This window comes from Neopelma chrysocephalum, unplaced genomic scaffold (genome assembly GCF_003984885.1).
Source record: "Neopelma chrysocephalum unplaced genomic scaffold, ASM398488v2 Primary Assembly neopelma1_119, whole genome shotgun sequence".
Classification (NCBI taxonomy): Eukaryota; Metazoa; Chordata; class Aves; order Passeriformes; family Pipridae; genus Neopelma; species Neopelma chrysocephalum.
Window position 1 is genome coordinate 1,262,539 of NW_020897781.1, and position 27,287 is coordinate 1,289,825.

The following is a 27,287-nucleotide window of genomic DNA, read 5'->3' on the forward strand; positions in this document are numbered from 1 at the left end:
GCTCTGCCAAGGATCTCTCTAAGCAGCAGACGGTATGAAGGTGCTGCTGAAAAATTTTCCAGTAGCACCAGGTAAACTCATTTGTGTGTAGCATGTTGGATATATCAGCTTGCATGATCACTGTGTGTGACACTCCTCATACAACAGCTTCAAAATACCCCATTTTCCACCCCTGTTTCGATACTGACTTCTGAAAACCCGCCTCTGCGAGCAGAGCAGAGTGTTTGATGCCAACAGCCATTCTTTGCAACAAGTCTTCTTGTTTATAATACACGGAAATTCAGTATTATTTTAACAATTGGCTAAGATTGTTTCCTACAGAGCTGTGGGCTGGAGATGCCAGGTCCGGAGAGCTGCAGCATGTTGCTCACCCAAACTCAGGCCAAGGAGGTGGCCTTGACAGCACAGCCCAATCCTGCAATGAATTGCTGAGTTCTCAGATGAGTATTGGGGTGAGCACCCGGGTTTCAACCCACAAGTTCTGCCTCTTTCTGCCCAAATGAGAAACAAGCAGGTAACAAGTTCAAAAGGAAAATGAGCCGTTTCTTCTGACCCATTGATGCCTGGGCTTCTTTCCAGCCCCACCAAGCCCACAAGTGGAGCAGCTGCCAGCACTGGAGCTCCTCGTACCGTTACCTCGGGCAAGGAGAGATTTCATCTGTTTCAGAGAAAACTCAGCCCATCTGCTGCAGAAAGAGAAAACAGAACCCGAAAGTCCTCTTCTCAGGTGTTCCTGCCTCGAAATGACTGTGGTTGCTCTTTGATGGTCAAGCAGACATTGTTTGCCTTTTTTGTCTGTTGTTTTTTTGTTGTTTTTTTTTTTTTTAACTGCTCGGATCTATTTTTGGTGACGAGGGGAGGCTCAAGAGGCTCTGCCATGGGTCAGATCAGTCAGGGTTTGGGTCATTCTGCATGCCAGGCAGGAAGTCAAGCACAGGCAGTCCCAGTGCTGTCGAGAGCGGGGGTCCTGCTGGGGGATGTGGGACCCCAATGACGGCAGGGGGCTGCTGAGAGTGGGGGTCCTAGGATGGGACCCTAATGATGGTTGGGAGCTGCAGGTGTTGCTGAGAGCAGGGATCCTGCTGTGGGAGGTGGGACCCCAGTGATGGCAGGGGGATGCATCTGAGCCCATGAGATCCTTGCGATAGCAATAAATCAAATACTTTCGGGATTTTTTTTTTTTTTGAGCTGCTTTAATTGGACAGATGGAAGTGTGGTTTGCAATGAGAAAAAAGGGATTTTTTTCTTTTTTTTAGCACTTTTCCCCAGTGTCCCCATGTTATGAAGGAGGTAGTGGGGAGGGTGACCATGGTGTCCCTGTACGGTGTCCCTGTGTGCCACATGCTCCTGGCTGGGCTGGTCAGCAGCAGGTGGGATCTGGAGCAGTGTGTGCCTGTCCTGGTCAGGGTCTGAGGAGTGTTGGGCTTGGCTGGGCTCAAAACCCACCACGTTTGCCCTTTTTTCCACTTAAATCAGAGTGTGACCCTTGCGAGGCGGTTTGGGTTGATGAGGAGCTGCATCCCCCACCCCGCTGCGACACAGTCTCACGGCCTGTACTTCTCAGAACATCTTAGATCAATATCTTGGAAAAAAAAAAGAGCGTTTTTTGTTCTGTTTCACCGCCCCAGCCCATGGCCGGCATGGCTGGGGGTGGAACGCTGCCTCCGGCTGAGGGGGCAGCGAGGCACAGGTGGAGGGAGGGAGAGAGGGAGGGAGCCGCCCACCACCCACACACTGTTTCCGACGTGGCGTTTGCTACCAGCAGTTTGTCGCAAACAAAATAAATTCGGTCCGTTAGCGCCGGTAATGGTGGGGTGAGGGAGAGGAACATGGCGGGCTGACAGGGAGGGCGAGGGATCCAAGATGGCGCCGTGGCGTGAGGGCGAGGGCGGCGGCGAGGTGGCCACCCTGCGGTGGAAGCCACCAGCTACAGTGTTTGCTGATGAATCAGCCACGGCGTCTTTGAGCAGGGCAGGAAGGGAGGGATGGCTCCATGTTTTCCAGTGGTAGGAGCAGCCCACGGGGCAGGAGGGGAGGGAAGGTGCCGTGTTTGCCAGTGGCGGGAGTAGCCGCCCTGGGGGAGGCACTGGCATGGGCGTGGGGTTGGTTTGCTGAGGTAAAATAATGAGGTAAAATAATCATAGAATACGCTGAGTTGGAAGGGGCTTATCAGGAACAGAGTCCAGCTCCTGGTCGTGCACAGGACATCCCAAGAAGCCCACCATGTGCCTGAGAGCCTTGTCCAAATCCATCTTGAACTCAGGCTGAGTGGTGGCAAACCTGGGTTTGAGGGGTGAAATGGGGATGTGCTGAGGGAAAATGGGGATCTGCTGGGGGAAAGTGCAGATCTGAGGAAAAATGCCGATCTGCTGAGGGAATGAGAAAGTGCAGATCTTCTGAGGCAAAATAGGGACCTACTAAGGAAAAATGCACATTTGATGAGGAGGAAGTGCAGATCTGAGGAAAAAATGTGTCTCTCTTGGGGGAAAGTGTTCATCTGGGGCAAAACAGGGATCTGCTAAGAAAAAATGGTGACTCCACCACTTCCCTGGACAGCCTGTTCCAATGCCTGAGCATCCTCAAGGTGAAGAAATTTTCCTTAATGTCCAATCTAAACCTTCCCTGGTGCAACTGTTTCCTCTTGTCCTGTTGCTTGTTATCTGGGGGAAGAGACTCACCATGCTGGGGGATGAGAGGGGAAATCCCCCCTGCCAGTAAGTGACGTGTGGCTCCCTCATTCCTGGAAGTGTTCAAGGCCAGGTTGGATGGGGCTTGGAGCAACCTGGTCTAGTGGAAGGTGTCCCTTCCCACGGCAGGGGGTTGGAATGAGACGAGCTTTAAGGTCCCTTCCAAACCAAACTATTTTGGGATTCCATGGTCTACACCCCAAGAGTGGACAAACCGAGCTCTAGACTCACACATGCTCCTGTCTCCCTGAAGGACACCCACGGTTCTGCTCAAACAAGGTCTACTGGAGCTTTATGCACAAAGATGACAGTGGCATTCGTTCATGGCATTGAGCATGGTCTTGAAAGATGCCACCAGGCTCCTCCAGCACTGAGCTCCTGCACTGGCAGCTGCAGCCCAGAGGAAGGACTCTGGGTTCAGATATGTTCCTCCGTAGACATGGTGACATTGTTGTGCCTTGTCCCACCACTGCTCACTTGCTGACCCAGCCAAAACCACCCCATGCCTGCCTGTCCTCCCGTGTTTGTGCTCACGAGCTCTCCTTCCACCCACACAAAGACCTATTTTTAGAAGACATTAATCAAGTGTCAGTGCTGGCTCTGAGTGTGACTTTTAGCTGGGGGCTCCTTCTTTCACCAAGTGCTGGCAGGAACTCGGGTGTGTGTTTTCTTTTAAATCTAGTTGAGAATTTACAGAATGTGCCACAGAACAGTGGCGGTTATTTCAGGCTTATCACACCCAAGCCCACACTGAGTGATCACCAGGTGACTCTCCATTTTGGTGAGGGCCTGGCAGACCATCACCCTCCCAGACCCGAGGTGCCAGCAGCACCTGGCTGCCTTCCCTGATCCCTCAGAAGCCAGCTCTGGGCCTGGGATGCTCAGATGAAAATTAGGTTTCCTCCTCTTGGCACATTTATCTCCTGCACAAAGATGTTGCATTGGTACTTTGAATCCTGCAGGAAAGAAAAATGCTCTGGAGGGGCCATAGTCTCCTCAGGTTGAACCCCCCTCACGGGGCTGGTCTGTTTCCCTTCCCCCAGGGTCACCCAGCTCTGCTCAGAGAGTCCTGGGACCGATACATGACCTGCTCCTCACCACATCTTGAGCAGCTCTGATTCAGCAAGAGCTGGGCTTGGGGTGAGCTCGTTTCACTTCAGTTGCTGAACTTAAACAGGGACTTGGTGCTTCTACAGCTGGAGTGTGACGTGATCCGAGCTGAACTTCACAGAATCTCCCACAAGGATTATCGAGCCCAGACTCCTGGCCATGCACAGGACAGCCCCAACAATTCCATCATGTGCCTGAGACCATTGTCCAAATGCTTCCTGAGCTCTGGTAGACTTGGTGCCATGACCTGTTCTAGTGCCTGACCACCCTCTGGGGGAAGAACTGTTTCCTAATATCCAGCCTTCAGTTTCCTTGCAGACAGTAGGAATTCCCTCTCTTCTGCCACCAAGTCTTTCCTTGGATCAAGAGCATGGTATTCTTACCTCCCACCACTCCTCATGGCATCTCCCCTCTCGGGACAGTAGTCCCAGAGGGTCACAAATCCTATTGGGGGCCCATGGGAAGTGACAAAGAATGGCTCCGTTCAAGAAAACCAGAGAAAAAATTTATTATTGTCCTTTACAAAATATCTCCAATAAGTTATATAGGCAAATATTTAAATTAAAATAAATTAACTCTGCTCTATGCTGGGACACACGACTGTCCATAAAGTCAAACTAGGATTTATGTTTCTTTGAAAAAATATGCCCTAGATCTCCGATGTAAGATTTGAAAAAAATATCTATGCTTGGTGAGAGGAAGGAGAAATCTGCACTGGACAGAGGGGTTAAGGTGCGGTGCTGAAGCTGCCTGGTGCCAGTGGCACCTCCACATCCAGCTAAGTGCTAAGAGCATCCTCATCGTCGCTCCAGTCGGGAGGAGCATCTGTCCCAAAGTACCGATCACCAAAATTCCCTGTGGGGAGAGAGAGAGTCAGACGGCAGCACTGCAGGAGCCCTGGGACCCATCCTCCTGCCTGTCCTCATCCCAGCAGGCAAGGGGACAGAAGCAGGTTTATCTGACAGCTTGAACAGCACAGAAACTTGAGTGGCAGCAAAACTGGAGCAGCCTGGAGGCTGGTTTAGCACCCGGTGGAAGGGTGTTTCCTGGCACAGCAGAGGTGAGGACAGAAGAACATGCTGAGCTTGTTTTGGGTGAACTTGTAGAAAGTGGCAGCTTAGGGAAAGAGGTGGGCACAGGGTTCCTTCAGCTGTCCCAGCCAGACTTCTCCACCTGGGGCTGGAGGAGGCTCATGCTATGTGGTATGGCACCCGATGCTTAAAAGGGAATGGCTGCTTGGCAGCTCTCAGAGCCAGCATGTCAATCCCACCCATGTGGCAGCAGGGCCCAGGAGGGGCAGTGGGTCCCCAGGTAAAATAAGGCCAGACCTAAACTGCTGCTGACAACCAGGGCTTCACCTCTCCCCACCAGAAGCACCAAAAATCCCCCCACCACAGGTTATTCCTACCCAGATACTCACCAATGCCAGGGATTATCCGGAAAAGGTCATTGACCTTCTTGTCCACAGCTGTGGTGATGATCTTCACCCGGGGGAACGCATAGGCAACCGAGTGGACACCCATCTCTGCCATAAGCAGGGAGAGGAGGAAGATCTTGTCCTCTGGGACATCATGATCCTACAGGAAATGCACAGGGACAGCTCAGGGTCAGAGTCACCCCAGCCTGTGCTGTGTGCCCTGACACCATCCTTCCCACAGAGGAGCCGGTTCCAGACACAGCCCCTCAGCTGGTGCTCTGCAGGTTGTTCTGGAGCCAGCCACCCGCCCACCCCCCTGCATACCAGCAGCACCCGCACTGCCATCATGGCTGCGGCGCCCGTGGAGACCGTGCAGTCCATCAGGATGACGTGGTCTTCGCTGATATCCTTCGGCAGACGCAGGTAGTGGAGCTGAGCAGAGGATGAGAGAGCAGCTTAGAGGCTGCAGGTGAATGGAGCAACCCGAGCACTTCTCTCGATCCCTCATTCATCTCTGTCCCTGGCACCCAGGCTGTCAGCTTGGAGCCAGCGCAAACACTCGGGCAGCAAAGCAGCCCCTGTGTGCACAAGCCCGCTGGCAAAGCCCACCTGAGCAGCTTTCAAAGCACTCAACCCCTGCCAAGATCGACTCCAGGGTCACTGAAGAGCTCTCAGAAAACACCTGAGTCACCCAGCAAGTGCAGGTAAACACCAGATGTCCTGGGCAGCCCCAGGCTCTACCTCTGGCTCGCCCGTGTTGCAGTTGGTCTGGATGAGGATGGTGCCGATGCGGACGTCCTTGCACACCGCACGCAGCGCCGGCTCCATGGTCTCTCCCGCGCGCAGGATGGACACCCCGGTGATCTGCAGCACAAAGCCGGGGTGGTCACACGGTGTAGGAGCTGTCATCACCCCACATAGCACTGGGTCTTGGCAGCAGGGGACTCTAATGGGTAACCCCAAAGTACATCCCTTCCAAGAGGGCTGTGCCGCTCCCAGTCCAGGCTGCCTCCCATTTGGAGGGCACGAGTGGCACAGTGCTGATGGCACTCTTGGTCACTGACACGCCTGACCCAATGGTCCAGGGTGTCACACTCATGACAGCAGGCACCAAACCCAGCCTGATGGCAGCCAGGGGGGTCCTTCCCTGTACCCACAGGGTTTCCAGTGCACTCCCACAGGGCAGGTCTCAGTAGTGCTTTGGCTTCCACTTACCTGCTTCCCGCTGTACGTCCTCCCTTCGTAGTCGTGTCCCTGAGGGGTCTGGACTGTGCAACTCTACAAAAACCATGTGAGAAGAGTTACCAGCAGCTCTGACACAGCTCTCAGAGGAGCCCTGGAGTCACCCAGCCATGGGCTGGGCGTGACCCTTGGACACCAAGGCAGGACAAAGAGCTGTCACCCATGGCCACACCATTGCTGCACAGCTTCAGGGAGCCCTGGTGCTTTTTAATCCGGGGGAAAGGGCTGATCTATGGGGAAGGTTGGAGGAGCACTGCCAGGACTGTCCTGGTTCCCCAGCAGTTTTGGGTTAGAAACTAGAGAGGAAACTCAGCATCTATAGCCCTGAACCCACCTGGAACGGGAGCAGGGAGAGCGCATGCTCAATCAGCAACCGCATCAGCCTCTTGGAGTAGAAAATGAACTCGTCTCTGCTGGTCTCCTTGTTTCTAGAGGGAAGGGAAAGGTAACATCAGCTGTGGACCAAAGTGTGCCCCAGGAGATGCTGGCAGAGTTCAGAGGCAGCCCCTGCCCCTCTCTGGCTCATTTGCACCATCTGAGCCTGGAACTGTGGTGTCGGTTTTAAGGTAAAAAGCATAAAATTGTTGGCAAGACCACTGAGCACTAACTGCACAGCTCCTCGATGCAGAGGCCACCACCCCTGCCTTGTGTCCCCAGGCTGTGAGGACAGGCAGAAGTAGGACTGGGGAGCCCAAAGACAACTGAGCCCACCCCAGTGGCAGCCGAGCCCCACCCCACCCCACCCTGGGAGCCACGGCAGGGGCTTTACCTGATGATGGTGTGCATGCCCCTCACCTGAGGGGTGCTCTTCAGCACACTGAGGGTCTGAGGAAGGGGGTGGCACTGGTGGGCAGAGGCCAGGGCGGCCCTGAAAACCAAACACACGGTCAGAAGGTCTGGGGAAGGCTGCCCGAAGGCTGGAGCACAGCACACGGCCGGAGCCATCCTCCCAGATGTCATCTCACACTGCAAACACACACTAAGCCCATCCAGCTGAGCCGAGCGAGCAGCCAGCCCTGCCTGGTCCCCTGCCATGGCAAAGGGACCTGCTCCCATGAATGGGGAGCACTGGAGTTAGTGGGACCTCACAGCCCAAGGACCTGCTGGGCAGCTGACCCGTGGTTGATAGAATGGTTTGGGTTGGAAGGGACTTTAAAGACCATCTTGTTCCGGCCCCCTGCCATGGGCAGGAACACTTTCCACTAGAACAGGTTGCTCCAAGCCCTGTCCAGCCTGGCCTTGAACACTTTCAGGTATGGGGCAGCCACAGCTTCTCTGAATGGTGGTTGGCCCATCTTCGTTTTCACTGGTTGGGAAGGAAGCGGAAAATAACCTCAAAACCTTTTCCTGTTCTGGAGTCTTATTTGGTGACGGATCCTGGACTCATGGGGTGAGGAGGGGCTGTTGTGGTTGTCTCTGTCCCACAAGGGCCGGATGTCACCAGGAATGGGACAGGCAGCACTGGCACATGGCTGGAACGTGACCATTTTAGAGAGCACCTGGTCCATTCCAAATTGGGAACAGCTTCAAGACTTTATGGCTGGACAGGAATGGCTCTGTGTGACTCATTCCACATAACAAATAGGGCTGGGAGCTATTCTTGGATCAAGGGAACACCATTCCTGGGGAAGCGCACAATGGAGCCCCATTAGTCACCTCTCCCTGTGAGAGCAGCAGTAATGAGAGGAAGGACACATTTGGCTTCCACAAGGCTGGGCAGGATGGACAAGCAACTTTGTCTGGGAGGAGGGCTGGGGTCCAAAAGCCACACGTCAGATCACACACGTGCCAGCGGCTGCATCCCAGTCAGAGAGATGTCGGGGAGGTGGAGAAGAGAGCAAACGAAAGCACCGCATGATTAAGATTTGAAATCAAGCAGAAATCTGGATTAATGGCACACAGGCACACAGAGGCACGCAAGCAGAGAGGAGGACAGAGAAGATGGGTAGGCATGGAGGAGGGCAGAGCTAGGCAACCTGAGGCCTCCATCCACAAAGCCATCTCTTGGTCTTGGCCAACCAACACCAAACGAGACATTCCCGAGGCCTGTGGGTACTTAAGGGCTCCTTCTTGCTTTTGCTCCAGTCCTGTGTAGCAGCCAGGAGCCCCCATGCAGGGAACGCTCCGGAGAGCCAGGACAGCTGGCAGCCATGTGGGGAGCACAGACAGGTTGTGGTCCCATCGTGGGCTCACCTGCTGCCTGCAGAGCCCATCACTGGTTTGGGACAAGCAGCCCTCAAGGCCCCGGGCCTGCTGTCAGCGAAGCGAGCTCACCCTGTTAGTCGCTGCCCCGCGGATTAGCTGCTGTCAGAGCCACTCCCACGCCAGGGCTGTGCTGCCAGCAGCACCCACAGCTCTGCCCCCACAGTCCTCCCTTCCCTCCTCCTGCCAGACCTGGCTTGGGAACAGATCCTGGGGGCAAAGCCCTGCCTAAACCCCTCCCGCCCCCCAGGGTGCCCATGAGGTAGGTGAGGGCATGAGCCCTGCTTTGGGCAGATGGTGCCTGCACAGGGGCTGCCTGTTTGCCTGCTTTAGGGAGGCAGAGATGGGACCCCCAACACAGAGCCACACACCTGTTCGTGGTCCCCGCTGGGTTTGCCCAGGTGACAAACTGCTGCTGCCCAAACCAGAGGAGCTGTTGGGGTCATCTTCCATCCACCAGAGCCCACCCAGGGGCACAGGAATGAGCTTGCCACTGGCACCTCTCCCCTCCATCACTGCCAGGTCTATGTACCAGCATCCTGCCATGCCAGTGGGACGGGCAGCCCCTTTCCTGCCCTGGTGTGAGCCCGGCTCCTGCTCCCTACCGCAGATACCAGTGAGTGCTCCAAGCTCTGTGAGTGGTGGGAACACCGCCCCTGAACTCTGGGCTGTCAACAGGCCCCCAGGAAATGCTGTCAGCATTCTGTCACCGAGTTTTCTGCACCTTCCTGTGACACCCACGCAGTGTAGGGACAGGAAGGTCTGGATGCCATCCTGCTTGAAAGCCACTCAGTGCTGTGGGGGTCCCTATAGTACTTTCTGGGGGAATAGGTCCCATTTTTGGGATAAAGCTGCTCTCTCAAGTGCCCCCACCCCTGTTTGGTCCACACAGCCCCAGCAAAGCGGGACCCTATGAGCTGTCTGCCCCAAGACCCCCAGCCCGGGTTAGTGAGGCAGCTCACCCTGCACAGCCCTTGCCCACTCCCCACCATTAGTGTCACAACCAAAACACTGCCATAAGCGTTTGTCTCCTCACATATCCCAGCGCAGCTTCCTCTGGTCACCCGGTGGGAGGGATGTTCAGGGGAGACAAGACAGGAGACACGAGAGTTTAAGGGGAGAGGGACAAACAGGACATGAAACAGAGGAGAAAGCACTCTCATTAGTCAAAGGGGGAAAAAATCCCCTAATTGATCAACGACTCTTGGACCTGCCTGGTGCCCAGGCCATCACTGTGCAGAACCAGTGCTCCTCCCTTGGTGACCAAGTCATGTCACCGCTGCTCTCCATGGCACTGGCACCACTGCTCCAGGGACATGGTAGGACACTGTCCCACTTCTATCCCGGGTAATACCACACTGCAACAGAGGCTCTTGGAGCCTGGAGGGACACAGAACCATAGAATCCTAGAATGGTCTGGGTGGGAAGGGACCTTAAAGATAATCTTGTTCCACCCTCCCTGCCATGAGCAGGTCCACTAGACCAGGCTGCTCCAAGCCCCATCCAGCCTGGCCTTGAACATTTCCAGAGCTCATGCCCAGCCCTCACCCAGGGCTCCGCTGCAATCCCAGAGCAGGTGCAGGTACTCAAAACCAAAAACCTCTGTCCAACCTGCCAAACCTTAATCCAACCTGCCCTGCTCCCAGGCAAACTGCTTGTGGGCTCAGAGGGGTGTCCCCCTCCTGCATGCTGAAGAGATTATCTGCTCAAGCCTTGGAGAGCCTGGAAAGCCAAGAGCACCAGGAACATGGGGAGAAACTCATCTCTGAACTGAACATCACTGTCTGTTGGGAAGACCTTCCTTCCCCAGGGCTCATCTGGACCTACCCTGGGCTCACCATGCCTGGAGAAGGGCTGCAGGCTGAGGGAAGAGCTCAGCCCCTCTGGCAGCCACCCCACCACTGCTGTGCCATCCCCTGCCCATCCCAGGAGGGAAGGAGGGAGTGTTGATGCCTCCTGTCCCTTCCTGCCAGGCAGGACTGTGACGGAACATCCAGATGGGCAGCCATGAGCACGTCAAGAAAACGTCTTATTTTGGAAACATTTTTTCCCCCTCAGAATAAAAGCTTTAAAGGGGAAAAAAAAAAAACGGAAAGAAAAAGAAAGAAAGAGAGAGAGAGAAAGGGGTGACCATCTCCCAGGAAGGCTTCAGGGAACATCCTCAGCTCTTTGTGGAACATGCTATTGAGCAGGAAGCAGACAAGAGACATCCAGCTACAAAGGAGCTGATGCAGTCAAGGCATTTCAAACACGTACACGGCTGCCTTTCAGGGCTGACATTTCAAACAAGGGCTATTAAACTGCGCCACGGGTTGATATTTAAAGACACAATTGGCAAAGGGCACGCCAAGCTGATCGGGACCTTGGGGGTGGGGAATATTGATTGGCGAGGGGAATCAGCTGGAAAGAGCGCTGGATCTGGGAACAGGGCTGGATGCTGAGAGCGTGGCAGGAGGGATGGAGAAAAGGCTGGTCTGGGAGCACTGTGCCTTGGAGGGCATGGGCTGGCTGCTCCAAATCCTCCTGCCAGGCTGCAGGAGAAACACCCACCTGGGCACGGATAGAATGGGAGTGCTGGTATGGAATTACATCTCCAGCACATGCACAGTTCCACAGGGGAAGCTGGACAAGAAATATGCCAGCACCAAGGATGCTAAGGTCTGACCTGTACTCTGAGGGAACAACTGGAAAGGCAATGAAGCTCCTCAGCAGCCAGCGGTTATAGGATCAAAACAAGCCTTGTAGGTCCAAGGAAGGCACCACTTCCTTTAAACTCCCCAGAATTCACCCATCTGATTGGGGAAAGGCACTTCCTGCCTGTCCCAGCCAGCCCCTCGGTGGAGCACAGCCTCCAGAAGCACCTCGGACTGGGGCCAGATCTGAGCATCCAGGTTTTATCCTCCCAGCACAAAGCCCTCCCTGCGTCCCCACCGCCAGCAAACAGTGGTGACATCAGAACAACAACCGTGACATTTAGAAGAAGCCATTCCAGACAAGAGGATGGGGAATTGTTTGTGATGAAAAGCCCATATTTGCCAGGCACATCTTGCTCGTTGTGTCTCTCCATCCACCTGGTTCCTCTTGCAGAGCCACAGAGGGGCTGGGGGAAACAGCAGTGGCAGTAAAGCACTGAGGCTCCAGCAGTGGAACATATTTGGGCTTTTGCAGGAAGTTTTTTCCAGATTTTACGTCAAAGGCATAAATGGAAACCACGAGCCTCAAACGGAACATAAAACCGGCTGTGGTTGTCATGATCACAGAGGTGTTTCTGGAGGTCAGGGTTACCTTTCCAAACTTGCTATCATAAAACTATTAATACTATATGGATATATTAAATACCTGATTTTTAAGGTGCAGAAAAAGATAACCTGTACTGAGTGCCCCTTTCCCTGGAGAGAAAGGAAATTTTATTTGTGTATATGTATGTGTATGTATATATATATATAACATATAAATTTTATTTGTACATACACATATAATTTTATATGTATATATATACACACACACATATACACCCCCCCACACACACACATTAGTGCCTTTGCTAATGTTATTCCTGCCATATTTTAAAGTAACAGATTTCTCTCCATACTAAACAGCATCTTCCCACCTGGACCTCCAGACACAGAGGGAAGCTTAGGTGTCTGTATGGAAATGTCAGGCCCCAGGGTGTTACACAAGCAAAGAGAAATAAAATAAAACATCCACTTGCCCTAGTCTAGAAATGACTGGCTGAAGCAGAAATAAGTAAGGCAGGGCCTCTTCCCTGTTCATCTCAGGTATTTTAAAAGCTCATTGTATGCCAAAGGTAAATTTTAGGGCTACTTGAGTTATGCATCTCCATACAATGATGGAGATCTAAATGGAAACCCATTTGCAGTAATGCATTCCCTCTGCTTCCTACAAAAATACTTGAAAGCCTTAATGGAAGGAAGAGAGCCAAAGTCCCATCTGGAGACACATGCTGAAGAGGTTAAGTAAATCAACATATATGTTATAACCTGCAGATACCTAAAAATCAGAAATCCTGCTGGAGCTGGGCAGCAGGATTTTCTCAGTCCTCCAGCAGTGGCTGTGCAGCCTCTGGATGCAGTGGGAAAGGGGGTACCTCTGGTGATGTGAAGCTGCTATGCTCCTTTGGGTGCCATCAGGCACAGCACTTGTGTGTGGTTAGGGGTCCAGGGCTCCCACCACCCTCAAGATCACAGAATGGTTTGGGTTGGAAGGAACCTTAAAGCTCGTCTCATTCCAACCCCCAGACCTTCCACTAGTCCAGGTTGCTCCAAGCTCTGTCCAATCTGGCCTTGGACACTTCCAGGGATGGGGCAGCCACAGCTTCCCTGGGCAACCTGTGCCAGCGCCTCACCACCCTCACAGGGAAGAATTTCTTCCTAATATCCAATCTAAGTCTCTCTTCCTTTTGCCTACAACTGGACTCCCTTGTCCTATCACTATCTGCCCAAGTAAAATGTCACTCTCCACCTTTTTTTTAATTTATTTTTAAGATGCTTTGGCTAATCTATAATTTATGTATAATGATGTTTAATCATCAGGGATGGAGAGGTGCTCTGAAAACTGTTCATCTTAGAGGATGAAGAGAAATAAAAGAGAATCTCAGGGTGCAAAGCCTCCCCTCTCACAGAGACTGGGGGTCCCCAGCTACAAATGTGGCCCTGCCCCAGCTTCAGGGGTCTGCGCTCCAGCTGGTGGTACATCCTTGGGGAGCAGCCCTGTCCCTGCCATCCCAAAGCCAAGGACAAGGCAGCCTTTTGTCACCTTTGAGCATGACAAGGCCGTGTGCTACACGAGCTGTCAGTCCCGCTGCAGGTCAGGGTGAGGCCAAGCAGTGCCTGGCATTGGAAATGCCTCGGCTGCACAGACAGGACAGAGTGAGGGCTCTTACCTGACACTGAGTTCACGCTGCGGCAGCAACACAAAGACACAATGCAACCGGTATTAAGCATTGTCAACACCAGGGTCGTTTCAAGACAAAAAAAAAGGAAAAATAGGAATATTTTCCTGCATTCACATGTAGCCTTTTACCCTTCTTCCCCTCCCCCAGTCTGCGAAAGCCTCCCCCAAGCCAACCCTTTGCCTGGCTCGCAGTGGCACCCACGGGAGCTGCTGGGTTTGCCACGATACTCCCTGGCTGGATCTCAGAGGCTGGGGGAAAACAGACATTCCCCTCCCCTGGACTGCGCCCCATGGCTGGGTGCCCTCCTGAGCCTGGTGCTAGCACCAATGCCAGGGCTCTGATCCTTCCTCCTGTGACCGAGGGTTTAGAAACCACATTCCCAACCTCCCAGAGCTTAGTGCTGGGAATCCAGGCAGACAGGTGCTCCAGGAGGGGGAACTTGCCAAGACACCTTTGCTCAAGAGTGGTCCCTCGTGAGCAGGCATGGGAAGCAGGATGCTGTGGTGTGCCAGCTCCCATCCCAAGGCCAAGCAGCTCCTGCCACCCGAGACCTCCAAAAGACTTGAAGGAATCAAGCCCTTTACTTCGAGGCGCATCCATCTCCAGGTCACACTTCTTTCACCTCCCAGGACATCGCTCTGAGCATCTCCATGACTGAAACATCACTAAAGCTACAGCTGTGGGGTGGGAGGAGGCTGTGCTGCTCAGTAACAGCAACACACAACAGCATCAGCTGATCACAGGGTCACAAACCACCAGTCAGGAATGGCCTGGGACACACAGGAGAAGACTTGTTAAAGCCAGTGGTGGGGAAGTGATGGAGCATGTGCCTGGATCAGGGCTCAAACACTGATAAGATTTTGGGGTTTGAAACCCAGGGCCTGCACTCAACACAGAAGTGGAAAAGTGAACTCCTGACTGGAAAGACTGTGCAGCAGCGCCTGCACAGGGGGAAGAGGAGAAGCCCAAGAGCTGAAGCAGTGGAGGGTTTGGGGTGATGCTGCTCTGGGAGGGCTGCAGGCAAGGGGGCACATCTCTTGGATCACAGAAGGATGATTGATTTGTCCCCGATGACGTGCTCTCCCAGGCAGGGAAGGAATTTGCTGCTGGGCCACAGCTGGCAGAGGAGCCATGACTAACCAGAACACAGGGACAAGGCAGTTTCCTTCACTGGAGTGAGGGAGGAGCTCACAAGGACTCCCACACCTGGAGCACAAAGGAAGCCAGGCCATTCCCACCTGGGCACCCAGAGCACGGCTCCCAGCAACGTCACCGCTGCCAGGCAAGGCTGTGAACCTCCCTCACCACCTGGCAGCTCTTACCTCTTCCAGCTGGCTGTGGACGTGCTGAACAATCAGGTCGATGGCCACAGTGTTTCCACTCCCTGGAGTGAACCAAAAGCAAAAGAATTATAGAATCACAGAATTGTGAAGGCTGGAAAAGGTCTCTAAGATCATTGAGTCCAACCACTCCCTCAGCACTGTCAAGCCCACCACTAAACCATGTCCCCGAGTGCCAAAACTACACATCTTTTAAATCCCTTCAGGGATGGTGACTCCACCACTGCCCTGGGAAGCCTGTGCCAGGGCTTAACAGCACTTTTGGTGAAGAAATTTTCCCTGATACCCAACCTGAAACTCCTCTGGTTCAAGTTGAGGCCCTTTCCTTTTGTCTTGTTACTTAATACCAGAGAAAGGAGAGTCACCTTGGTCAGGATCAATTTTCTTCCCCGTTTCTTCCTCAAATTCCCCACTGTGCTCAAAAACCACACTGTACCCCTGCTTCCCCAAAGAGCCCTTTCCTAGCAAAGCGGGAGACATTCCTGCTTTTATTAAACCCTTATTCAATAATCTGTTACTGGATATCTACAAGTCACCTCCAGCTCTTCAATCGCTGTGCTGCCAGGACATGGCAGGGCAGGAGGCTGGCTGAGGGAAAAGCACAGACTTTCCCCACGGAACCTGCGTTTGGCCAGTGTTTGGAGACACTTGGCTGGAGGGACCTTTGCTTTGGCATGGGACAGTCACTCTGTCCTTGCCAGCTGGACTGGTCAGCAGAGCTGAGGGCAGAGGGTCTCTGAGGGATTGCCCGTCAGGCCAGCCCTGGGCAGGTACCTCGGGGGACGACGATGTCTGCGAGGCGCATGGTGGGCTGGATGTACTGGTCGAAGGCGGGCTTGACAAACTTGTTGTACTGTTTGATGACACCCTCGATGTCCCGGCCGCGCTCGCTGATGTCCCTGCGCAGGCGGCGCACCAGGCGGATGTCCGAGTCTGTGTCCACGAAGATCTTCAGATCCAGCAGCTGAAGTGGGAGGGGAGGGAACAGACCCAACTGGGTCAGGTGTGTGACTCAACACACCTTCTCCCCCCGTGCTCAGCACAGCTCCTGTTTAACAGTGCCCGGCTCTGCTCCAGCTTTGGAGGAGCTTGTCCTTGGAACCTGGCTGGTGCTGCAGTGAGTCCCTTGCTGCCACCTGCCCGTTACTCTTGTGCCCTCTGAGACGTGTCCTGCTCCAAACCCTGTCCTTGCTACTGACCAGCTCCAACACACTGGTTATTTAGGAGCAAGGAGACAAAACGAGTTACTGCCCACAACACTGACCAACAGGGTCCACCCAGAAGCACTGGCTTCTTAATCATCCTGGGATGGTTTAGGTTGGAAGGAACCTTAAAGATCATCTCATTCCAAGCCCCTTCTATAGGCAGGGAATTAACACTGGAAAGGAGCCCAGCACAGCAGGGCAGCACATGACTCTGCCCTTACTTGCAAGAGGCAAGAGCGGGGATGCTGAGGAAAGTTTCCTGGGGGATTCACTCAGCTGTCCACTGGAGGTCATCCTTGCTCCAGAAAAGTGCAACCCAAGTGCTTGTTTGGCCGGGGAGAGAACTTTTTAGACAGAGCTTGGCTAAGTCTGTGCATGGCTCACTGTCTGATGGAGCGTTTGTCAGGGCTGTGAAGAAACTCTGAGGGCTGGAGCACCTCTGCTATGGAGACAGGCTGAGAGCTGGAGCTGTTCAGTCTGGAAAAGAGAAGGCTCTGAGGAGACCTTAGAGCTCTTTTCAGTGCCTAAAGAGGCTCCAAGAGAGCTGAAGAGGGACTTTGGACAAGGGCCTAGAGTGATAGGACAAGGGGGAATGGCTTCAAACTGACAGAGGGCAGGGTTACATTAGAGATTAGGAGGAAATTCTTCTCTGTGAGGGTGGTGAGGTGCTGACACAGGTTGTCCAGAGAAGCTGTGACTGCCTCATGCTTGGAAGTGTTCAAGGCCAGGTTGGATGGGGCTTGGAGCAACTTGGTCTAGTGAAAGGTGTCCCTGCCTATGGCAGGGGGGTGGAACTGGATGTTCTTTTAACGTTCCTTCCAACCTAAACAATCCTGTGATGTGTCCAAATAATTCCCAAGAAAGCCTGAACCACTGGATGAGTCCGTGCTAGGAACACCAGGTTTGTGCACTAGAAGTTCAGCAGACTTTGCCTTTGGCTATGCAAGCTGCAGCAGTGTGAGGTGAGCTATTTCTAGTTGTATTTATGCATCAGCACTGCCAGGAACCAGGTCACCACTCAGCACAGCTCCTGGTTCCTGGGCACAAATGGCTGAGATCAAGGTATTTACTGAAACGTTTGACCTCTGCCAGGGCTCTTCCCCTGCTGCTGCAGAGTCAAAGCCTGTTTCTCCTGCACAGGGAAGTTCTACAGCAGCTGGTATAACCTGGAAGGGAAGGTCACCTCCCTGCTGCTGGACCTCAGGAGAAAGCATCCTCCCACCATCTCCTTCCAGAACTGCTTAGACACCCTTCCTCACCTTCAGGAGCTCCTTGTCTGCGAATGCCATGATGCCTTCAAAGATAATCACATTGGCGCCATACAGGGTTTTCTGTGGAGTCAAAATGGATGTGGTTAAGCACAGAACATCTGTTCAGAGATGCCTCGTCCCAGGGAACCTCTCTGGGTTGTGAGTGACTGCGACAGCTCACCCAAAAATGCTCCTTGAGCCAGGCACAGGGCAGAGGGTGACAGCACAGATCTGACTGCAAAGGGCAGGGGCTGGAGAGGTCCAGTTGGCTCCCTCTCCCCTGCCTTAGCCATCCCCCACCTTGTCCCACCCCCCTCAGTGTCCCATACCCATTCCTTCTTGCGGCTGTGGGTTGTAAAGTCATAGATGGGGATCTTGACACTCTTGCCTTGCTTCAGCTTCTTGAGGGTGGCGATGATGAGGTCAAAGTCAAAGGCATCGGGGTGGTCAAAGTTGAAGTCGTTGCTGGCTGCCTGCTCCTGCTGCTGCTTGGTCAGCACCTGCCACAGAGCAGAGCTTAGGGCACGTGGCTGCGCACTTCCCTCCCCAGTGCCGGGCCCAGTCACCTCTTCCCTTGAACGCTTCCAGGGATGGGGCAGCTACAGTTTCTCTGGGCAACCTGTGCCAGGGCCCCACCACCCAAGGGTTATGCCAAGGCCACGGCAGCCTGAGGAGCCTGGCCAGAGCCATGTGCAGCCTCACCTTGTAGAAGGAGTCCATGGACAGCAGAACCACCCACGGGACATCAAGAGCCTCAATGATCATGGTGGCCACTGTGGTCTTCCCAGAGGCACTGCCTCCTCCCAGACCTGCCAGGGAAAAGAGAATGGAGTCATCAACCCCGGGCACAGCCTTTCCCACCACAGGCTGGAGCCCAGGTCCTGCACTGTTGCACTAAGCTGGAGGAACCTTCAAAGAGGGAAATCATAGGCACTCCAAGAGACTATCCTTGAAAAAGTCAAGTGGCACGTACTGGGACTGCCAGCAACATGCCCAGCAAAAGCTGGGAAACCCTTCACTAGATGGTTGTGTAACACGGTGAGAGCTGGCATGGGAACCAGCCCAGGCTAAATCCCTGGGAACTCGTGACAGCCCAGGCAACAGGAGTTGAGGGAACAACAAAGACTCCGGTCTGCTACAATCCACCAACACCTCTGCACACTCTTGGTTTCAGCCCACCCAGCCAATGCTGGGCTAACCACGGGGACTCTCCCTGCTCCTGTTCGGGCTGGAGCCAACCCCAAAATTCCAAGGAGGCGATGTGGCAGGAATCCCCCCATGATTTCCTGCAGACCCACAGGGCAGGTGGCAGCGATGCTGCCTGGGCAGTGTAGAGGTGTCCTACCTATGACAAAGGCCTCCTTGGACTGTGTCCCGTGCTCGTTGTACCATGGTGGCCGGCCCGCTGTGTAGATGGTCCTCTTGCTGGTCCGCAGCAGTGGGGGCTCAGACTTGCACTGGCTGGTGGTCCGCTTCCGGGGGGGCTTGGTGGAGCCCACCGTGGGATACAGCCGGTCCAGGGATTCAGCACTGCTGTTACTGGGGATGGCGAGAGGAAGGAGAGCAGTTACTGGGAGCAGGGAAGGACACGCGTTCCCGGCGTGTGGGAGCAGGGTCCTGAGGGGACCCCACACCACATGGATGAGGGATGCAATGGAAGAGGGGGAGAGGCAGCCACAGGCCTGCTGCAGCACTACCAGCACCCACACCTCTGTGACCCTGGGCCATGGCCAACTGTGAGGAACTCTCACACAGGAGCAGTTTTAACCTGGAACAGGCGCAATGCAAACCTCTCTCCCTAAAGTCCTGCTGCCTGGGGAAGGTCTGTGTGAAATAAACCACCCAGTCAGCTCTCAAAACATGGAGGGGTATGTTATAGGGGACAACAACCGATTCTGATGTGCCAAGGGACCTTTCTTGGGGATAGAAGTCAAACACACGGGCTACAGCTAAACTGCCCTCATCCCCTCCACCCCCAATTCCATTCCTCTCCCCACTCTGAGCACTGCACTCCAACTCAAGCTCTAGTTCTCCCACTCCTTTGTCCTGAAGCCCCTGGGGACAAGCCTGTGAGCTGGGCAGAGCCAGGCAGCGGGACTGCCAAGATGTTGGCATCAGCTTTGCCTTGGGAGCTGGGCGAGCTCTGAGCTCACCTGGAGCCCTGGAGCAGGCTCCTCTCCCTTATCTACCCTCCCACTGCAGCCCTGGGGAGGGAGAGGAACAACACACCCTCTTGAGCCCTTTCCAGCTTGGCAGCGGGAGAGCAGTGGCTGGGAAATGATAAGTGGCCTCTGGCCAGGAGATAAGCTACAGCCACTGCCCAGCCAGCGCGGGCACGGGGAGGATTATTTATACCAGTGCCCTCTCCTCCCTGCTCGTGCTCCACCACCTCAGAGGGATGTCTGCTCTCTGGGAGAAGGTGCAAAGGGTTCCTCCCTGCTCAGGCTGCTCTTCTCCCCAGCCATGACTGGGCTAGAAGGGAAACCAAGAGATCTGGGCACCAATGGCTCCAAACCAGCGCTATTTGGTACAGCCCAGCCAAGCCAGGGGGGTTTTGCTGCCGCTCTTATAGTTTGCTTTCAAAAGGGCTTAAACTGCAGGGCTTTACAGATTTTGGGTTGATTTTAAGCTGTTTTGGTATGAAGGTTAATTCCCTTCCCTCCCTGAGCCCCTTTTAGAACAATTTTAGATAAAGATCAAAATTTCAGACTGGCCATCTGCGCGTGAAGTGACACGGCAAACCTCCCGGGCACAGAGGGGATCGCCCTGGCAAACCCCCTGGGCACGGCAGGATCCCCCCAGGAAACCATCCCTACCTCCTGCACCGGCACATCCCTGCGGAGTGGGCAAGGAGACAGGGATTTGCCTGACTTTGCTGAACTCCTGCTAACAAAAGGCAGGCTGCAGCTCCTGCCCTTGCACCAGGACTTCTCCCACCGATGACCACCTGAAGGTGTGCACCCACAGAGTGCCCCACAAGAGCCTCAAGCCATCAATACCCCATCCCCTGCCAGAGGCCATCAGCACACACAGCCAGCTCCAAGTGGGTTCCGGCTCAACCAGGAGCCATCAATACCCCAACTATCACTTTTAAAAAGCAACCTCAGGAAGTGAGACCCATCAGGAAACCTTCTGGGGTATCTACCAAAATGGTTCTGTCCACCAGGAGCAGCAAACCCAGATGGGATATATGGGTCTCCTCTCCCACTGGTGCTATTCCCAGAGTGGGGTTGACAGCAGCCGGTGGTGCTGGTGCACGAACAAAGTCATTTTGGCTTGATAAAACCAGAGATGACAAACCCACAGTTGTTTACCAGAAAAATAAAGCAGTTCCTTTCATCCACATCCCGGTCCCTCTCCTGGGACTGTGGTTACTCCAGAGCCCTGCCACTGGTGCTGCGCCGTGGGCTGCTCGGCTGGTTTTCCTCCGGGAACGCACGCCAGTCTCCAAGCGACAGGTGAGCCTGTCGGGATGCTCTGCTCCTTGATGTCACACAGTGACAAGTTCTGCTGTGCCAGCTCGCAGATCCTGACCTAGGCCTTCATTCCCAAAGTGATTCCGAGTTGGGAAAAGCTCTGTTTTTCAGAGCAAGGCTGGCCTCTGCTACCGGTGTCTCCGACCGGCATCGACATCATCCAGCTCCTGGCAGGGACAGGGAGGTTTGGGCCCTGATGGCTCTGGCAGTGCCCAGAATTACAGGCAATGGCCACAGCTCCATCCTGCTTTCCCAAGTGTCACCCCTCCCCTCTGCTCTCCTGGGTGCCCACAGCACACCCAGGGTGTTGGCACAGAGGGGACATTCCTGTGGGATGCAAGGACATGCACCCCTGGGAGAAGAGCAGAGCCATCCTCCCCCCGCACACACCTGGGGCTGCTCTGGGATGCAGCACTTGAATCCTGTTCCAAGAGTTGGTGCTTTGCCTCGTCTCATCCAAGTATTTCTGGGCTTTCACCAAAATTCTACATATTTCTATCGATATCATCTACACTGTTGGTGCCTGTACAGGAGGCAGATATTCTACCCCTCTCAAATCCATGTTTCCCATGATTTATGTGGGAGAAGGAAGGCTGTGGGGCGGTCTGCGGGGCTGTCCCAGAGCTCTCCAAAGGTCATGCCTTTTCTCCTAATGTTACACTTCAAGATTCGTAGAAGTTTTCCACGTCTGCCTTTGCCAGAAAGGGGCTCTCCCCAGCTCCAAAGGGATGGCTAATCCAAGCCATCTCCGTTGGCTGTTCTTCCCTATCCCTTTTTAAAATTCCCTGTAGCACTGATGAAGCCCTCACAATGTCCCGACCTGCAGAGCCCTGAGAGAATAGGACTCTGTTTAGAGCTGGAGTCCATGCCATTCCTTGTCCCACACAGACCCTCTTCAGTGCCGTGGATCGCTGGGGTTCAGCAGCTCAGTACCACAGCCAGGCAAATAGGAAAGGAAACATCACCCTGGCTTGGTAACCCCTCTCCTGCCAAGCCTACCTGAAAGGCCTCTCCACAGGCTGTCCCCGGTTTTTGGGATGCTCTGCCTTCCCTGCAGCTGGTGCATCCTTGTTGGAGCCTCCTCGAAGAAGCCTGGTGGAGGGGGTCTGCCCCCCACAAGGGCTCTCCAGCCCTGCTGCCGTGCCAGCACTAATGAGGGAAGCATTTTGCTCCTGCTTAGTCCAAGCATGGATTTACTGAGTTGTGAGAGGCACCTCTCTCCTTCCCCAGTGTGCTGCCATCCCCAGCCCTGTGCCCTGTGCTCAGGTTCTCTGCGTTCCGCTGCCTTTAGAGACCCCTGACCACCCTGGATCCCTGCTGGGTCGGGTTGAGAAAGGCAGCAGGTCCCAGCAGCGCCTACAGCAGCAAGGAAAGATGGCACAGCCCCAAACCTGAACTTGGCAGTGGACAGGAGAGCACGTCCTGGGCTCTGCACCCCGTAAACAACCCACCGACCGAGGTCCCAGCCCTCGGGACCCCCCAGCACCCCCGGAGCCTGCCGAGGCGCCCGGCTGGCCACAGCCGTGTCCCATGGGAAACCGATGATTTCCAGGCTGCTGCCTGTGCTCTCATAGCCCTCAGCAGTCTAGAAGACGGGAACTGGAGCTGGGAGACTGGGACTGTGGCCACCGAGGGTTCGCTCCAGCAAGCAAACAGGTGAAAACCAGTAAAATGCACTCAAAAATGAGGTAAAACTCACCCGCCATCCGGCCCGAGGGCCCAGCAGCCCGAGATGCGGACGCTGGAGAAGGCTGGGGGGCTGCTCATCTCCCCCCACCGCCGTGGTCCTGGACAGAGGGTGTCACTCCCTATCCCTGCCTGCACCTTGGCTCCTGTCCCCAGTCTCTGGCACTACCAGGGTGGGAAGGCAGCCAGGCGAGCCTCGGGGCTCGGAGCCATGCACGGAGCGACCCCCCCGGCACCGAGACTGCGGAGTCCCGAGAGGCCGGGTTGACACAGACCCCCGGCAGATCCAGGGGGCTGGAAGATGGAGGCAGGAGAAGCGAGCAGAGCTGGGGGAGTGTCTGCGTCTGGGAGCTGCGCAGCGGTCAGCAGCATAAGAGGATAGCTTAACCTCCAGATTACGTTCATTACCTGATATTAATAGCACTGGCTTGATTAAAAAAAAAGCGGGGGGGTCGGGGATGAAGTGACACCTCCCCTCACCGCCCCCGGCACACGCAATAAACACCAGCCCCTGGTGCCTCTGCTCCCCAGGACCGGGGGTGTCTGACTGCCCTGGACGAGGGGTCTCAGCAGGGAGGGCACCTGGTGAGTGACATCCACATCCACGGGCACTGGTGAGTCCCCAGTGGGCTCCTGGCACTGGCGGGGAGGGGTCTGCAGGGGGGCAGGAGGGGATGGCCCCAGGGCAGGGATGGAGGGGGTACCCAGACAGCACCCCACGTGCAGCTGGTGGAGCAGCTGGGGCTCAGGGCCAGGGGGCTGCTGGCTGTGCCCAGTTTTTTGGGGCAGGACTCATCCCCCTCCCTGAGCTCCCATCGGAGGGGGTCCAGCTGTGAGTTCTCGCCCCCCAAGTCACTCAGCTCCCCAAGAGCTGCCCCTCACTGTCCCCTCAGCCCTGAAGTAAACAAGTGGGTGAAACTCAACACCCCGGAGCTGCTGGCGGCTAAGAATAACGTCCTGCTGGCTGCTGTGCCCGGCCATCCACTCCCTCAGCACCCCCTGCCAGCTGCCCCTTGCCCCCCCCGGGCCGGCTCCTCTCCCAGCGTCAGGCTCACCAGGGAGGGCAGGGAGCCCAGGCATCCTGCGGGAAGCCAGGCAGCCGCTGACAGGCAGGACATGTGCCAAGGGTGGGAGATGTTGGGCACCACGGCAGGGGGATCCCAGCCAGCCCTGGGGTGCAGGGGCTGGGGCAGAGCAGCCCCCACCCCACAGCCCCTGGCTGCTGAGGAAGGAAGAAGGTGGCAGAGGACACCTTGAGGGCAGCCAGGCTCTGCCAGGGACATGGAGCATCCCAGTGATGTTCCATGGTCACCAAGTGAGACTCCAGTCTCCCAAGATGGGAGCTCGGCCTCTAAGCTGAGGGGGTCTGGGGTGGGTGCTCCCTCTTGCTTAGCACCAACATCTGGAGATGGGGCCAGAAGTGGAAGAAGATTCTTTCTCCCTCCTCCATCTTCTGGAGCCACCAGGGCTATTCCAGAGGCAAGGGTCACACACTGCATCCCGGTGTCCTCAGCAAACCCCTCCTGAACAAGGGGGGCATCAGCCCCCTCCTGCTCCTGCTCACCAACAGGACCTGCAGAGGAGATCATCGCCCCAAAAGATGGAGACCTGATGGGAATCAGGGATTAGGGACTGGTCCTGAAGCAGGGGACAGGGACAGGAGGGTTTTGGGGTAACCTGTCCCCAGCATGAGCCGCAGCTGCTGCCCCAACATCAGGGAAGTGAGCAATGATCAAAGGAACTTTTCCACCTCTGATCTCTGCCCGGACTCTCCTCTTGCTGTAAAAGCTCTCTCAGAAGTTTAAAAATAAAATTCTCTTCCGGAGCCACTTCTGTTCCTTCTCATTAAAGAAGCAGAAAAGCAAAGGGATGCGGGACGCGGAGCGAGGAGCCCTCGCCCAGGGATATTGTTCCTTATCGCACACTCCTGCTGCCACTTTTCCTGCCTTTGTTAAAATGTCCGAGTGACAGGAGCAACTCTCCCAGCATCCCACTCAACATCCCTGCCAGATTCCCAGGTGGGACAGGAATCGCCCACGCTGCCTCCAAACCTCAGCAGCGACGGAGCCTTCCTCCTGGCACACCCTCCTCTGCAAACCTCCTCTGCTTCCCAAGTCCCTTCACGGTTGCCGAGCTCTCACACAGGCCAAAAGTCCCTGGTTTTGGCCTTTTTTCCTTCTAGATGATTTTTAAGCACAAATCCCTCCTCTAATTGCAGTCTCCAGGAGCTGGACTTAAAATTGTGAGGAAGAGGAAACCAGATGCAAAGGCCAGGATCCCCTTTCCCTCCCAGTGAGGGGTTTCCCACAGGATTTAAAGATGGAAGCTGGATTGCATGTGGCTTTTCCTGGTTTGGTCGTGCATATTGTCACTGGATAACTCGAAGAGATGTGGACACACCAATCCCAAAACAGAGGGATGCCTGTTCCTGGGAGAGGGTCCTGCTCCCAGATCCCACCCTGCAAGCAGCACCTGCAGGAGCGTGGAGGCCAAACCTGCTTCCTCCATCACTGAGCTGGGCTTTGTTGGGCTGAATCTATGTGCGTCAGCCCTTGGATGGGCCTTGCCTGTCTGGGGAACCATCCCAGGGGATGGAGGAACCCACCCATGTGATGGAGAAACCCACCCAAGGGATGGAGGAACCTATCCAAGGGATGGAATAACAAGTCCAGGGGATGGAGGACCTCAGCTGTGGGATGGAGGAGCCTGCCCAGAGGATGGAGGGACTCACACAAGGGATGGAGGAACCCGATCATGGGATGGAGGAATCTGGCTGCCACCCCACTGCCAGTGGGGATCCAGGGGCACCGAGACACTGCCTGGTGGTCATGCCGTGCCATGCCATATCCATGCACATCCTGCAAACCCATCACGTCACTCCCGGTTTACCCGGCCTTGTACCAACCTCTGCCCTGGCCAGAGCCACCCAGAGCCAGATGGTTCATCCCAGCAACTCCACACACACAGGCTTCCTTCCAGCTCCATTACGGTCTCTGCTCCCTCACCACAAAAGGACAAACATTTCCCTCTTCAAACCCAATTATCCGCTGCTATTTATACCGAGCGGGAGCCGCGGTGGAAGGGGCTCTGTTACACAACCCAGTTACTCATCCCTCGCTCCGCTGGCACAACTCGGGGAGGCTCCTTCCTCCCATCCTCATCCTCATCCTCCCCACTACCCACCACTGACTCACAGGAAAGGCACAGGCAGCTGCCAGCAGTGGATTTAGCTCCTGGAACATGCGGGATGGTTTGGCACTCACTCTGGGGTCAGTCGGTCGGTGCAGTGGAGTGTTGATACCCTACAACTAGGGATGCAGGGATGTTCCATCCCTATAAGCTTTGCCACATCATCAGCACTCCGATGATGCTCCAAATCCAATTCCCAGACATTTGATGTTTGGGAGTAGTCAGTCTCCTACACTCCTGAGGATTGAGCTGGAAAAGGGGGTGGAAAATGGAGGGAAAACATGAGAGAGAGTGTGTGTGTCATCAGAATTGCCCTGGACGGGGTTTTTGGGTGCAAAAGTTTAGGTTGTCCCACTCCTCGTGCTTGATGGAGGGGATGCATGTACCAGCAAGCTTGGAAAATGGGAGCTGTGGCTTATCTGCTGGGAAATTAAGGGCAAAAACCATAAAATAAGGGAAATAAGGAGAAAAGTGACCATGTGAAGGAAAAAAAGGGGGGGGACGAAAATAAACAAGGGATAAGGTAAGGGTGGGAAAAAAATAGAGGATAAATGCTTAGTTGGTGGGAAAGGCGAAGGGTTTAAACGGAGCGATGGGCTCGGGGAGGCCCCACTCGCGGAAGTGGCATCGTGGGGGACGGGACCGGCACCGCAACGCCCCGGACACGGCGGGAACGGGGAACCGGCGGCTCCGGGGCACTGCGGTGCCGGTCCCGTCCCGGAGGGATTATCCCGGGGAAAAGAATGCGGGATCTTACCTGTCGTGCGGCTCCACCGGAGCCCCCTCGGGCACCGGGGCCGCGGCCATGGTGCTGCGGGGAGAGGCGGGACCGGGCGGGGAGCGGCGGGGGCGGTGCTGGCGCGGGGATGCCCGGGAATTGTAGTGCGGGACCGGGAGGGAGCGGGAAAGGGGGCGTGGGGAGTGATTTTGGGTGATGTGCGGTGCAGGCGGGTGGTGGGAGCACGGGTGGGTGCTGTGGGGGGTAGGTGGGTAGCGTGGGGTAGAGGTGGGTGATGCGGGGTGTGGGTGGGTGCCCTGGGCACGAGTGGGTACTGGGGGGGATAGGTGGACACTGTGGGATGCAGGTGGGTGTTGGAGCACAGGTGGGTGCTGTGGGGTGCAGGTGAGCACTGCAGGGTGATCTCAGCGTGGCTGGGCGCTGTAGGGCACAAAGGGGGGGGGTTGTGGGGTGCAGGCAGGTGCTTTGGGGACGGGTGGGTGCCGTGGAGTGAGGAGGGTGGGTGCTTTGGGTACGAATGGCTGCTGTGGGCATGGGTGGGTGCAGGTGGGTGTTTTGGGCATGGATGGGTGCTGTGGGATGCAATAAGTGCTGTTATCACGGGTGAGTGCTGTGGGGCAGCTCTGCACCCCATGCCCAAGCAAACCCCCCTCCCCTTTCCCCCCACCCCTTATTGCTGCCAGCAGAACTGGGGGCAGCAGGATTTGGGTGGTCCCAGGCCCTGACCTGGTCACAGGGGAGTGGAGAAGCTGGGGGAACCCCAGCCCTGTGGGGGTCCCAGGGCGCTGGGTGGGATCTTGGCATTGTGCTCCCATCTCGTGTCTGGGGT

At 55.4% G+C, this 27,287-nt stretch overlaps 1 protein-coding gene across 3 annotated transcripts; it reads right to left on the reverse strand.

Moving 5' to 3' along the window:
- Window positions 1–4,280: 4,280 nt before the first annotated feature.
- On the reverse strand, window positions 4,281–26,552 carry UCKL1 (uridine-cytidine kinase 1 like 1). Of its 3 annotated transcripts, none has more exons than XM_027697276.1 (15): window positions 26,477–26,552; window positions 18,714–18,907; window positions 18,071–18,177; window positions 17,698–17,868; window positions 17,378–17,449; window positions 15,688–15,877; window positions 14,896–14,957; window positions 9,695–9,714; window positions 7,226–7,324; window positions 6,791–6,884; window positions 6,430–6,492; window positions 5,956–6,078; window positions 5,539–5,646; window positions 5,218–5,374; window positions 4,281–4,652 (listed from the first exon to the last, which is right to left on the reverse strand). In XM_027697276.1, exons 1-15 carry the CDS (start codon window positions 26,524–26,526, stop codon window positions 4,576–4,578), a joined length of 1,587 nt encoding a protein of 528 aa, XP_027553077.1. In that variant the 5' UTR covers window positions 26,527–26,552; the 3' UTR covers window positions 4,281–4,575. The 3 variants fall into 3 exon arrangements, with proteins under 3 accessions (XP_027553077.1, XP_027553075.1, XP_027553076.1); XM_027697274.1 differs by lacking the exon at window positions 26,477–26,552 and adding an exon at window positions 22,544–22,890; XM_027697275.1 differs by lacking the exons at window positions 9,695–9,714; window positions 26,477–26,552 and adding exons at window positions 13,562–13,578; window positions 22,544–22,890.
- Window positions 26,553–27,287: the final 735 nt, after the last annotated feature.

Excerpts from the sequence above, each read along its gene's own strand:
- UCKL1 (XM_027697274.1), bottom strand. The coding sequence starts at position 22,611 with ATGAGCAGCCCCCCAGCCTTCTCCAGCGTCCGCATCTCGGGCTGCTGG. Across the intron at positions 18,178-18,713 it reads CAAGGAGGCCTTTGTCATAG|GTCTGGGAGGAGGCAGTGCC; the intron begins GTAGGACACCTC and ends TTTCCCTGGCAG. Across the intron at positions 17,450-17,697 it reads ACAGCCGCAAGAAGGAATGG|AAAACCCTGTATGGCGCCAA; the intron begins GTATGGGACACT and ends TTGACTCCACAG.